General features: G+C 43.0%; 1 protein-coding gene across 1 annotated transcript in view; it reads right to left on the reverse strand.

Annotated features, from left to right (window-relative positions):
- The window catches only part of LOC129329924 (mucin-16-like), a gene marked incomplete at its 5' end in the record, with an annotated part of 108,050 nt that overhangs the window by 61,680 nt on the left and 32,252 nt on the right, over nt 1–14,118 (reverse strand). The window contains 31 exons of the mRNA XM_054979676.1: nt 25–197; nt 333–400; nt 498–652; nt 788–814; nt 1,231–1,403; nt 1,539–1,606; nt 1,704–1,858; nt 1,994–2,020; nt 2,437–2,609; nt 2,745–2,812; nt 2,910–3,064; nt 3,200–3,226; nt 3,643–3,815; nt 3,951–4,018; nt 4,116–4,270; nt 4,406–4,432; nt 4,849–5,021; nt 5,157–5,224; nt 5,322–5,476; nt 5,612–5,638; nt 6,055–6,227; nt 6,363–6,430; nt 6,528–6,682; nt 6,818–6,844; nt 7,261–7,433; nt 7,569–7,636; nt 7,734–7,888; nt 10,366–10,482; nt 10,903–11,019; nt 11,439–11,552; nt 12,201–12,210. Of these exons, the coding sequence (XP_054835651.1) occupies nt 25–197; nt 333–400; nt 498–652; nt 788–814; nt 1,231–1,403; nt 1,539–1,606; nt 1,704–1,858; nt 1,994–2,020; nt 2,437–2,609; nt 2,745–2,812; nt 2,910–3,064; nt 3,200–3,226; nt 3,643–3,815; nt 3,951–4,018; nt 4,116–4,270; nt 4,406–4,432; nt 4,849–5,021; nt 5,157–5,224; nt 5,322–5,476; nt 5,612–5,638; nt 6,055–6,227; nt 6,363–6,430; nt 6,528–6,682; nt 6,818–6,844; nt 7,261–7,433; nt 7,569–7,636; nt 7,734–7,888; nt 10,366–10,482; nt 10,903–11,019; nt 11,439–11,552; nt 12,201–12,210 (3,292 nt within the window). The remainder of the gene's footprint in view (nt 1–24; nt 198–332; nt 401–497; nt 653–787; nt 815–1,230; nt 1,404–1,538; nt 1,607–1,703; nt 1,859–1,993; nt 2,021–2,436; nt 2,610–2,744; nt 2,813–2,909; nt 3,065–3,199; nt 3,227–3,642; nt 3,816–3,950; nt 4,019–4,115; nt 4,271–4,405; nt 4,433–4,848; nt 5,022–5,156; nt 5,225–5,321; nt 5,477–5,611; nt 5,639–6,054; nt 6,228–6,362; nt 6,431–6,527; nt 6,683–6,817; nt 6,845–7,260; nt 7,434–7,568; nt 7,637–7,733; nt 7,889–10,365; nt 10,483–10,902; nt 11,020–11,438; nt 11,553–12,200; nt 12,211–14,118) is intronic.

Below are 14,118 nucleotides of genomic sequence, written 5' to 3' on the forward strand. Positions count from 1 at the left end.
CTTGATTGAAATTCAGTTGATTACCGTTCACATAGAGGCTGAATCTGTCCAGCTTGTAGGGCCTCAGCGTAGTGAATCCCTGGGTCTGGTTAACTAGTTCACCATACATTTTTACTTTGTCAAATGGAGGCATCGTTGAGTCATTTCTGTAAGTGCAGATGGCGTCCACACCAGTTTCGTTCCCATTTCTTAAAGATCTGCAAGAAGACAGAGAATTTCATGAGGTGTTTTCTCAGCTGACCAAACATTTGGGCAAAAGGACGAGGTCAGGACAGATGTCTTAGTTGAAGAAAAGGAAAGGAGAAATGTTCACACATCTGATGAAGACGTACCTCAGGGATGTCACTTCGCATTTTATATAGACTGGGCCAATGTAGCTTTGCTTGAGTACCCGCCCAATCTGAAGAAGAAAGGCCATGTTTAGTATGCCAAAAAAAGAGGACCCTTCCTGTCATATTATAAAACCCGTACCCCACCAGCAAGGCAGCCAAGCTTACCAGAAAAACTAAAGTTCTTTCTGTAGAATTGAATGTGCTGGAATCAGAAATTCCCATCTCATTCTTGTATCTGAGGTTGGTTACGGTCAAATTCATGGTGAAGTGTCCAATTGCTGGCATAGGCTTAGATGTTTGGGTGGTTGTTGGCAAAATTGCTGGAACAAAAATTTTACAAAATGAACCACCATACTGCGACAATTCCGCGGCAAACATGGCACAATCCACTTCCCACTATTCACTTTCTTTTCTCCATTATTAATGAAGTCTCAGAACATTTATGCAACACTTACTTGGGATTTGAGGAACCTCATTATAATCTAAAACAAGAAAAGAGAACATTGTTACTGTGACAGTGGTAGTTTAAATTGACATTTTGGGACAATCCATAACACTTCCATAAGATAGTAAACTGTTCTCAATAGGGAAGCATAACAATATGAATGAACCTTATCAGCATAGGAAAGGGTTCACCTCACACAACGCAGCCAACAACCTCCCCAATAAATACTGGAAGCCTCCATCCTCCTGTCAGTCTATGCTATGACGTGGTCTTACTTCTGTTGAATTTAGAAGTCAAAATTTGAAGGAAGCTACTTTCAAATAAAGCGACACCATTTTTCAGGCAGTGGTCACTTCAATGAACGGGCTCAGACTGTATATCAATGAATTATTGGTACACTACACTACCTTATACATACACACAAAGACACTTGATTGAAATTCAGTTGATTACCGTTCACATAGAGGCTGAATCTGTCCAGCTTGTAGGGCCTCAGCGTAGTGAATCCCTGGGTCTGGTTAACTAGTTCACCATACATTTTTACTTTGTCAAATGGGGGCATCGTTGAGTCATTTCTGTAAGTGCAGATGGCGTCCACACCAGTTTCGTTCCCATTTCTTAAAGATCTGCAAGAAGACAGAGAATTTCATGAGGTGTTTTCTCAGCTGACCAAACATTTGGACAAAAGGACGAGGTCAGGACAGATGTCTTAGTTGAAGAAAAGGAAAGGAGAAATGTTCACACATCTGATGAAGACGTACCTCAGGGATGTCACTTCGCATTTTATATAGACTGGGCCAATGTAGCTTTGCTTGAGTACCCGCCCAATCTGAAGAAGAAAGGCCATGTTTAGTATGCCAAAAAAAGAGGACCCTTCCTGTTGAATTAAAAAACCTGTACCCCACCAGCAAGGCAGCCAAGCTTACCAGAAAAACTAAAGTTCTTTCTGTAGAATTGAATGTGCTGGAATCAGAAATTCCCATCTCATTCTTGTATCTGAGGTTGGTTACGGTCAAATTCATGGTGAAGTGTCCAATTGCTGGCATAGGCTTAGATGTTTGGGTGGTTGTTGGCAAAATTGCTGGAACAAAAATTTTACAAAATGAACCACCATACTGCGACAATTCCGCGGCAAACATGGCACAATCCACTTCCCACTATTCACTTTCTTTTCTCCATTATTAATGAAGTCTCAGAACATTTATGCAACACTTACTTGGGATTTGAGGAACCTCATTATAATCTAAAACAAGAAAAGAGAACATTGTTACTGTGACAGTGGTAGTTTAAATTGACATTTTGGGACAATCCATAACACTTCCATAAGATAGTAAACTGTTCTCAATAGGGAAGCATAACAATATGAATGAACCTTATCAGCATAGGAAAGGGTTCACCTCACACAACGCAGCCAACAACCTCCCCAATAAATACTGGAAGCCTCCATCCTCCTGTCAGTCTATGCTATGACGTGGTCTTACTTCTGTTGAATTTAGAAGTCAAAATTTGAAGGAAGCTACTTTCAAAGAAAGCGACACCATTTTTCAGGCAGTGGTCACTTCAATGAATGGGCTCAGACTGTATATCAATGAATTATTGGTACACTACACTACCTTACACATACACACAAAGACACTTCATTGAAATTCAGTTGATTACCGTTCACATAGAGGCTGAATCTGTCCAGCTTGTAGGGCCTCAGCGTAGTGAATCCCTGGGTCTGGTTAACTAGTTCACCATACATTTTTACTTTGTCAAATGGGGGCATCGTTGAGTCATTTCTGTAAGTGCAGATGGCGTCCACACCAGTTTCATTCCCATTTCTTAAAGATCTGCAAGAAGACAGAGAATTTCATGAGGTGTTTTCTCAGCTGACCAAACATTTGGACAAAAGGACGAGGTCAGGACAGATGTCTTAGTTGAAGAAAAGGAAAGGAGAAATGTTCACACATCTGATGAAGACGTACCTCAGGGATGTCACTTCGCATTTTATATAGACTGGGCCAATGTAGCTTTGCTTGAGTACCCGCCCAATCTGAAGAAGAAAGGCCATGTTTAGTATGCCAAAAAAAGAGGACCCTTCCTGTTGAATTAAAAAACCTGTACCCCACCAGCAAGGCAGCCAAGCTTACCAGAAAAACTAAAGTTCTTTCTGTAGAATTGAATGTGCTGGAATCAGAAATTCCCATCTCATTCTTGTATCTGAGGTTGGTTACGGTCAAATTCATGGTGAAGTGTCCAATTGCTGGCATAGGCTTAGATGTTTGGGTGGTTGTTGGCAAAATTGCTGGAACAAAAATTTTACAAAATGAACCACCATACTGCGACAATTCCGCGGCAAACATGGCACAATCCACTTCCCACTATTCACTTTCTTTTCTCCATTATTAATGAAGTCTCAGAACATTTATGCAACACTTACTTGGGATTTGAGGAACCTCATTATAATCTAAAACAAGAAAAGAGAACATTGTTACTGTGACAGTGGTAGTTTAAATTGACATTTTGGGACAATCCATAACACTTCCATAAGATAGTAAACTGTTCTCAATAGGGAAGCATAACAATATGAATGAACCTTATCAGCATAGGAAAGGGTTCACCTCACACAACGCAGCCAACAACCTCCCCAATAAATACTGGAAGCCTCCATCCTCCTGTCAGTCTATGCTATGACGTGGTCTTACTTCTGTTGAATTTAGAAGTCAAAATTTGAAGGAAGCTACTTTCAAAGAAAGCGACACCATTTTTCAGGCAGTGGTCACTTCAATGAACGGGCTCAGACTGTATATCAATGAATTATTGGTACACTACACTACCTTATACATACACACAAAGACACTTCATTGAAATTCAGTTGATTACCGTTCACATAGAGGCTGAATCTGTCCAGCTTGTAGGGCCTCAGCGTAGTGAATCCCTGGGTCTGGTTAACTAGTTCACCATACATTTTTACTTTGTCAAATGGGGGCATCGTTGAGTCATTTCTGTAAGTGCAGATGGCGTCCACACCAGTTTCGTTCCCATTTCTTAAAGATCTGCAAGAAGACAGAGAATTTCATGAGGTGTTTTCTCAGCTGACCAAACATTTGGACAAAAGGACGAGGTCAGGACAGATGTCTTAGTTGAAGAAAAGGAAAGGAGAAATGTTCACACATCTGATGAAGACGTACCTCAGGGATGTCACTTCGCATTTTATATAGACTGGGCCAATGTAGCTTTGCTTGAGTACCCGCCCAATCTGAAGAAGAAAGGCCATGTTTAGTATGCCAAAAAAAGAGGACCCTTCCTGTTGAATTAAAAAACCTGTACCCCACCAGCAAGGCAGCCAAGCTTACCAGAAAAACTAAAGTTCTTTCTGTAGAATTGAATGTGCTGGAATCAGAAATTCCCATCTCATTCTTGTATCTGAGGTTGGTTACGGTCAAATTCATGGTGAAGTGTCCAATTGCTGGCATAGGCTTAGATGTTTGGGTGGTTGTTGGCAAAATTGCTGGAACAAAAATTTTACAAAATGAACCACCATACTGCGACAATTCCGCGGCAAACATGGCACAATCCACTTCCCACTATTCACTTTCTTTTCTCCATTATTAATGAAGTCTCAGAACATTTATGCAACACTTACTTGGGATTTGAGGAACCTCATTATAATCTAAAACAAGAAAAGAGAACATTGTTACTGTGACAGTGGTAGTTTAAATTGACATTTTGGGACAATCCATAACACTTCCATAAGATAGTAAACTGTTCTCAATAGGGAAGCATAACAATATGAATGAACCTTATCAGCATAGGAAAGGGTTCACCTCACACAACGCAGCCAACAACCTCCCCAATAAATACTGGAAGCCTCCATCCTCCTGTCAGTCTATGCTATGACGTGGTCTTACTTCTGTTGAATTTAGAAGTCAAAATTTGAAGGAAGCTACTTTCAAAGAAAGCGACACCATTTTTCAGGCAGTGGTCACTTCAATGAATGGGCTCAGACTGTATATCAATGAATTATTGGTACACTACACTACCTTACACATACACACAAAGACACTTCATTGAAATTCAGTTGATTACCGTTCACATAGAGGCTGAATCTGTCCAGCTTGTAGGGCCTCAGCGTAGTGAATCCCTGGGTCTGGTTAACTAGTTCACCATACATTTTTACTTTGTCAAATGGGGGCATCGTTGAGTCATTTCTGTAAGTGCAGATGGCGTCCACACCAGTTTCATTCCCATTTCTTAAAGATCTGCAAGAAGACAGAGAATTTCATGAGGTGTTTTCTCAGCTGACCAAACATTTGGACAAAAGGACGAGGTCAGGACAGATGTCTTAGTTGAAGAAAAGGAAAGGAGAAATGTTCACACATCTGATGAAGACGTACCTCAGGGATGTCACTTCGCATTTTATATAGACTGGGCCAATGTAGCTTTGCTTGAGTACCCGCCCAATCTGAAGAAGAAAGGCCATGTTTAGTATGCCAAAAAAAGAGGACCCTTCCTGTTGAATTAAAAAACCTGTACCCCACCAGCAAGGCAGCCAAGCTTACCAGAAAAACTAAAGTTCTTTCTGTAGAATTGAATGTGCTGGAATCAGAAATTCCCATCTCATTCTTGTATCTGAGGTTGGTTACGGTCAAATTCATGGTGAAGTGTCCAATTGCTGGCATAGGCTTAGATGTTTGGGTGGTTGTTGGCAAAATTGCTGGAACAAAAATTTTACAAAATGAACCACCATACTGCGACAATTCCGCGGCAAACATGGCACAATCCACTTCCCACTATTCACTTTCTTTTCTCCATTATTAATGAAGTCTCAGAACATTTATGCAACACTTACTTGGGATTTGAGGAACCTCATTATAATCTAAAACAAGAAAAGAGAACATTGTTACTGTGACAGTGGTAGTTTAAATTGACATTTTGGGACAATCCATAACACTTCCATAAGATAGTAAACTGTTCTCAATAGGGAAGCATAACAATATGAATGAACCTTATCAGCATAGGAAAGGGTTCACCTCACACAACGCAGCCAACAACCTCCCCAATAAATACTGGAAGCCTCCATCCTCCTGTCAGTCTATGCTATGACGTGGTCTTACTTCTGTTGAATTTAGAAGTCAAAATTTGAAGGAAGCTACTTTCAAAGAAAGCGACACCATTTTTCAGGCAGTGGTCACTTCAATGAACGGGCTCAGACTGTATATCAATGAATTATTGGTACACTACACTACCTTATACATACACACAAAGACACTTCATTGAAATTCAGTTGATTACCGTTCACATAGAGGCTGAATCTGTCCAGCTTGTAGGGCCTCAGCGTAGTGAATCCCTGGGTCTGGTTAACTAGTTCACCATACATTTTTACTTTGTCAAATGGGGGCATCGTTGAGTCATTTCTGTAAGTGCAGATGGCGTCCACACCAGTTTCGTTCCCATTTCTTAAAGATCTGCAAGAAGACAGAGAATTTCATGAGGTGTTTTCTCAGCTGACCAAACATTTGGACAAAAGGACGAGGTCAGGACAGATGTCTTAGTTGAAGAAAAGGAAAGGAGAAATGTTCACACATCTGATGAAGACGTACCTCAGGGATGTCACTTCGCATTTTATATAGACTGGGCCAATGTAGCTTTGCTTGAGTACCCGCCCAATCTGAAGAAGAAAGGCCATGTTTAGTATGCCAAAAAAAGAGGACCCTTCCTGTTGAATTAAAAAACCTGTACCCCACCAGCAAGGCAGCCAAGCTTACCAGAAAAACTAAAGTTCTTTCTGTAGAATTGAATGTGCTGGAATCAGAAATTCCCATCTCATTCTTGTATCTGAGGTTGGTTACGGTCAAATTCATGGTGAAGTGTCCAACTGCTGGCATAGGCTTAGATGTTTGGGTGGTTGTTGGCAAAATTGCTGGAACAAAAATTTTACAAAATGAACCACCATACTGCGACAATTCCGCTGCAAACATGGCACAATCCACTTCCCACTATTTCCTTTCTTTTCTCCATTTTTAATGAAGTCTCAGAACATTTATGCAACACTTACTTGGGATTTGAGGGGCCTCATTATAATCTAAAACAAGAAAAGAGAACATTGTTACTGTGACAGTGGTAGTTTAAATTGACATTTTGGGACAATCCATAACACTTTCATAAGATAGTAAACAGTTCTCAATAGGGAAGCATAACAATATGAATGAACCTTTTCAGCATAGGAGAGGGTTCACCTCACACAACGCAGCCAACAACCTCCCCAATAAATAATGGAAGCCTCCATCCTCCTGTCAGTCTATGCTATGACGTGGTCTTACTTCTGTTGAATTTAGAAGTCAAAATTTGAAGGAAGCTACTTTCAAAGAAAGCGACACCATTTTTCAGGCAGTGGTCACTTCAATGAACGGGCTCAGACTGTATATCAATGAATTATTGGTACACTACACTACCTTATACATACACACAAAGACACTTCATTGAAATTCAGTTGATTACCGTTCACATAGAGGCTGAATCTGTCCAGCTTGTAGGGCCTCAGCGTAGTGAATCCCTGGGTCTGGTTAACTAGTTCACCATACATTTTTACTTCGTCAAATGGGGGCATCGTTGAGTCATTTCTGTAAGTGCAGATGGCGTCCACACCAGTTTCGTTCCCATTTCTTAAAGATCTGCAAGAAGACAGAGAATTTCATGAGGTGTTTTCTCAGCTGACCAAACATTTGGGCAAAAGGACGAGGTCAGGACAGATGTCTTAGTTGAAGAAAAGGAAAGGAGAAATGTTCACACATCTGATGAAGACGTACCTCAGGGATGTCACTTCGCATTTTATATAGGCTGGGCCAATGTAGCTTTGCTTGAGTACCCGCCCAATCTGAAGAAGAAAGGCCATGTTTAGTATGCCAAAAAAAGAGGACCCTTCCTGTCATATTATAAAACCTGTACCCCACCAGCAAGGCAGCCAAGCTTACCAGAAAAACTAAAGTTCTTTCTGTAGAATTGAATGTGCTGGAATCAGAAATTCCCATCTCATTCTTGTATCTGAGGTTGGTTACGGTCAAATTCATGGTGAAGTGTCCAAATGCTGGCATTGGCTTTGGTGTCTGGATGGTTGTTGGCAAAAATGCTAGAAGGAAAAACATAAACATCAAAATTCCATGCTCCAGTACTAAGTCTTGCTATTTTCAACCTTCCGTACGGATCTCCCCTTTTTAAATGGAGTAAAATTATACTTTTGCAGAAGAGTTACTTGGGTGCAGAGTCGGTTTCTTGTAACCTAGGGAAAGTGTAGAATTATTTGTTTGTGAAACAGTCACACCTGTGTCATGTCCACCAGGTAGAATATTAATGAAATTCAGCACACGTGTACCAGAAAAAATGCTGGAACGAGGTCATCCAGAGAAAAGAAACGTGGAATAAGATGGCATCGCTGTTCTGATCACAACCCATTCTACTTTTACATCTGAATTTGGACAGTCAGTGGAAGAGTGATTCCGCACACGTTGGATAATGCACTTCCAATCCTCTTTATAGATCATTTGGAACGGATTTTTTCATGTGCAGAACAAAAAATCCACCTCAAATGATTGATAAAGTGCATTGAAAGTGCATTATCCAACATGTGCAGAATCAGCCGAAGTGTTGCACTGGTTCTGGATTAAGTAACACATTAGAACTAATACACTGAATAATGGAGATTCTGTCATTTTGTCATTCAGTGACCCCGGAGGTGGTATTCAACTTCACCTGGATCTGTTTGCACTCCTTCTTAAAGAACAGTTCATAGCTTTGAGGTTTGCTAGGTTTATTCCTTACGTGAGAGGTTTAGGGAATTGTGTGTGTATTATGTGCAGTCAAGTCGCCTCCAACTTATGGTGATCCTATGATTAAAAGACCTCCAAAATGTCCTATTATTAACAGACTTGCTCAGATCTTACAAGCTGGAGGGCGTGGCTTCCTTTATCGAGTCAAGCCAACTCATTTTGGGTCTTCTTCTTTTCCTACTGCATCCAACTTTTCCTGGAGTTACTGACTTTTCCCAAAGGATCTCACCTTGCCTTTCATTGCCTGCTCGCAATCCTGTGACCAGAGGTGCCAAACCCCACCTGCTCTGCCCCCGTATACAACAGCTAGTGGAGCTGATCCTGTCCAGCACCAAGAGAGCCCTCTTCCCAAACCTGTTTGTCTCTGAGGGCCAAGCTAGAAGTGACGAATTACACCCAAATGGCAAGTGAACAGACTCATATGTATTCCTCCCTGTTCAAGTGTAATTCACCACTTCTAGCTTGGCCCTAAGTCAGCATGCAGCTGGATGGCCTCTAGGGGGGCCGATTACCAGATGGGGCCTGGAGATCTTCTGGAATTACAACTGATTTCCAGGCAACAGAGACCAGTTCTCCTGGAGAAAATGGCTGCTTTGGAAGGTGGAATCTACGGCACTAGACCCCGCTGAAGTCCCTCCCTTCCCTAAACCATGTCTTCCCCAGGCTGTAGCCCCAAATCTGCAAAAAATTTCCAACTCTGATCTGACAACCTGAATTGCCTCAGGGTACCTGCCAATTATCCCCTAACTACCTAGCAGGTGGCCCACACTAACCCTGCTACTTACTGAGGTAGTAAGAGATTATCCAGTCCTAGTACAAGGGCCATTGAATTAAAAAACCATTCCAAATAAGTTGATATGAAGCAGGCGAGAAAAAGAGACCCACAACAGCCAATCAGAAAGAAACACCCCAATTCCTCCTCAGGATCTAAAAGATCGCCTTAATCCCATACTGCCAGGCTCCAGGGTGGGTGGGTAAGCAAATGCCAGACCGAAAGACATGAGGGGAGAATCCCTTTATATAATGACACCAGTAACGCTTCCCTGTTGGTAAGGGTACACCAGTGGCCTGCTGCACCAAACATGCCTCACTTTTCGTCTTTTTAGGAGGCATGGCAAAATGCCAGCTCTTAGTCAAAGTGGGAACTGTGCTATGTTTCTGCATGACGTACAAACACAGACACCCCAGCTTAACCCTGCCAGGAGACTTATTCCCTGGCTTTAATTCTGGTGATGCCTGCCAGGCTACAGAGGGAAGACAATAAAACCAGCATTTGCCAAGGCAAAATCAGGAATGGTGTGATAGTTTGATAGGTGAATCCTAGTTCACAAATTAAACCATAGTTAATATAAATCATGGCTATGCATGATGAAACCAGCTTCGATTTTTTGGTGGTCGGACATTTTTTCTACAGTCCACCAAAAAGGATAGACTGGGTTTGCATGCCAGACTAGACTGCATCTCACAATTTGAGTCTCCTATTTGAAGAGCAGAAGCTAGGGTTCACATGCAGAAGCTAACATGGTGAAGCACCAGCAGACTCTATGCCTAACTTCACTGCGCATGCGCAGCATACTCTTGCTCTAGCATGGGACAACACAGCCACCGTGCCACATTGATGCTGTAGCCTATATGCTCATGCCTAGTAAAGCAAGCCAAAGTACCAAAGTCATCAGAGTCCACACTGTACATCCTCCCTGGAAACAACTCCTCCCATATCCCAATCCTCCAACGTGGCTTCCAACTGGGGAGGAAGACAGTGCCATCTGCAAAGACTTACTTGTTGTTGCTACAGGTGGTGTAGTAAATGGTGAGGCTGTGGTGTTCCCAACACTAGCAGGTCGATCTGTTGGTTTCTCAGTAGCAGGGGGGATTACTGATTCATTGGCCTGACCTGCTATGTAGAAAAGATTTTTGGTCATTTTGTGGTGGCCAGGAATTTTTTCTACAGTCCACCGGAAAGCATGAAGTAGGTTTGCATGCCAGACTAGACTGCATCTCACACTTTGAGTCTCTTATTTGAATAGCAGAAGCTAGGGTTCACATGCAGAAGCTAACATGGTGAAGCACCAGCAGACTCTATGCCTAACTTCACTGCGCATGCGCAGCATACTCTTGCTCCAGCATGGCACAACACAGCCACCATGCCACATTGATGCTGTAGCCTATATGCTCATGCCTAGTAAAGCAAGCCAAAGTACCAAAGTGATCAGAGTCCACACTGTACATCCTCCCTGGAAACAACTCCTCCCACATCCTAATCCCCAAATATGGCTTCCAGTTAGGGAGGAATACAGTGCCATCTGCAAAGACTTACTTGTTGTTGCTACAGGTGGTGTAGTAAATGGTGAGGCTGTGGTGTTCCCAGCACTAGCAGGTCGATCTGTTGGTTTCTCAGTAGCAGGGGGGATTACTGATTCATTGGCCTGACCTGCTATGTAGAAAAGATTTTGGTAATTTTGTGGTGGCCAGGAATTTTTTCTACTGTCCAACGGAAATCATGAAATAGGTTTGCATGCCAGACTAGACTTCATCTCACACTTTGAGTCTCCTATTTGAAGAGCAGCAGCTAGGGTTCAAATGCAGAAGCTAACATGGTAAAGCACCAGCAGACTCTATGCCTAACTTCACTGCGCATGCACAGCATACTCTTGCTCCACCATGGGACAACACAGCCACCATGCCACATTGATGCTGTAGCCTATATGCTCATGCCTAGTAAAGCAAGCCAAAGTACCAAAGTCATCAGAGTCCACACTGTACATCCTCCCTGGAAACAACTCCTCCCACATCCTAATCCCCAAATATGGCTTCCAGTTAGGGAGGAATACAGTGCCATCAGCAAAGACTTACTTGTTGTTGCTACAGGTGGTGTAGTAAATGGTGAAGCTGTGGTGTTCCCAACACCAGCAGGTTGATCTATTGGTTTCTCAGTAGCAGGGTAGATTACTGATTCATTAGCCTGACCTGCTACGCAGAAAAGAGTTTAGGTCATTTTGTGGTGGCCAGGAATTTTTTCTACTGTCCAACGGAAAGCATGAAATAGGTCTGCATGCCAGACTAGACTGCATCTCACACTTTGAGTCTCCTATTTGAAGAGCAGAAGCTAGGGTTCAAATGCAGAAGCTAACATGGTGAAGCACCAGCAGACTCTATGCCTAACTTCACTGCGCATGCGCAGCATACTCTTGCTCCAGCATGGGACAACACAGCCACCATGCCACATTGATGCTGTAGCCTATATGCTCATGCCTAGTAAAGCAAGCCAAAGTACCAAAGTCATCAGAGTCCACACTGTACATCCTCCCTGGAAACAACTCCTCCCACATCCTAATCCCCAAATATGGCTTTCAGTTAAGGAGGAATACAGTACCATCTGCAAAGACTTACTTGTTGTTGCTACAGGTGGTGTAGTAAATGGTGAGGCTGTGGTGTTCCGAACACTAGCAGGTCGATCTGTTGGTTTCTCAGTAGCAGGGGGGATTACTGATTCATTGGCCTGACCTGCTATGTAGAAAAGATTTTTAGTCATTTTGTGGTGGCCAGGAATTTTTTCTACAGTCCACCGGAAAGCATGAAGTAGGTTTGCATGCCAGACTAGACTGCATCTCATACTTTGAGTCTCCTATTTGAAGAGCAGAAGCTAGGGTTCACATGCAGAAGCTAACATGGTGAAGCACCAGCAGACTCTATGCCTAACTTCACTGCGCATGCGCAGCATACTCTTGCTCCAGCATGGGACAACACAGCCACCATGCCACATTGATGCAGTAGCCTATATGCTCATGCCTAGTAAAGCAAGCCAAAGTACCAAAGTCATCAGAGTCCACACTGTACATCCTCCCTGGAAACAACTCCTCCCATATCCCAATCCTCCAACGTGGCTTCCAACTGGGGAGGAAGACAGTGCCATCTGCAAAGACTTACTTGTTGTTGCTACAGGTGGTGTAGTAAATGATGAGGCTGTGGTGTTCCCAACACTAGCAGGTCGATCTGTTGGTTTCTCAGTAGCAGGCGGGATTACTGATTCATTGGCCTGACCTGCTATGTAGAAAAGATTTTTGGTCATTTTGTGGTGGCCAGGAATTTTTTCTACAGTCCACCGGAAAGCATGAAGCAGGTTTGCATGCCAGACTAGACTGCATCTCACACTTTGAGTCTCCTATTTGAAGAGCAGAATCTAGGGTTCACATACAGAAGCTAACATGGTGAAGCACCAGCAGACTCTATGCCTAACTTCACTGCGCATGCGCAGCATACTCTTGCTCCAGCATGGGACAACAGAGCCACAACACAGCCACCATGCCACATTGATGCTGTAGCCTATATGAAACCAGCTTCGATTTTTTGGTGGTCGGACATTTTTTCTACAGTCCACCAAAAAGGATAGACTGGGTTTGCATGCCAGACTAGACTGCATCTCACAATTTGAGTCTCCTATTTGAAGAGCAGAAGCTAGGGTTCACATGCAGAAGCTAACATGGTGAAGCACCAGCAGACTCTATGCCTAACTTCACTGCGCATGCGCAGCATACTCTTGCTCTAGCATGGGACAACACAGCCACCGTGCCACATTGATGCTGTAGCCTATATGCTCATGCCTAGTAAAGCAAGCCAAAGTACCAAAGTCATCAGTGTCCACACTGTACATCCTCCCTGGAAACAACTCCTCCCACATCCTAATCCCCAAATATGGCTTTCAGTTAAGGAGGAATACGGTGCCATCTGCAAAGACTTACTTGTTGTTGCTACAGGTGGTGTAGTAAATGGTGAGACTGTGGTGTTCCCAACACTAGCAGGTTGATCTGTTGGTTTCTCAGTAGCAGGGGGGATTACTGATTCATTGGCCTGATCTGCTATGTAGAAAAGATTTTGGTAATTTTGTGGTGGCCAGGAATTTTTCTACAGTCCACCGGAAAGCATGAAGTAGGTTTGCATGCCAGACTAGACTGCATCTCACACTTTGAGTCTCCTATTTGAAGAGCAGAAGCTAGGGTTCACATGCAGAAGCTAACATGGTGAAGCACCAGTAGACTCTATGCCTAACTTCACTGCGCATGCGCAGCATACTCCTGCTTCAGCATGGGACAACACAGCCACCATGCCACATTGATGCTGTAGCCTATATGCTCATGCCTAGTAAAGCAAGCCAAAGTACCAAAGTCATCAGTGTCCACACTGTACATCCTCCCTGGAAACAACTCCTCCCACATCCTAATCCCCAAATATGGCTTTCAGTTAAGGAGGAATACGGTGCCATCTGCAAAGACTTACTTGTTGTTGCTACAGGTGGTGTAGTAAATGGTGAGACTGTGGTGTTCCCAACACTAGCAGGTTGATCTGTTGGTTTCTCAGTAGCAGGGGGGATTACTGATTCATTGGCCTGATCTGCTATGTAGAAAAGATTTTGGTAATTTTGTGGTGGCCAGGAATTTTTCTACAGTCCACCGGAAAGCATGAAGTAGGTTTGCATGCCAGACTAGACTGCATCTCACACTTTGAGTCTCCTATTTGAAGAGCAGAAGCTAGGGTT

The sequence above is a fragment of the Eublepharis macularius genome, chromosome 5 (assembly GCF_028583425.1).
Source record: "Eublepharis macularius isolate TG4126 chromosome 5, MPM_Emac_v1.0, whole genome shotgun sequence".
NCBI lineage: Eukaryota > Metazoa > Chordata > Lepidosauria > Squamata > Eublepharidae > Eublepharis > Eublepharis macularius.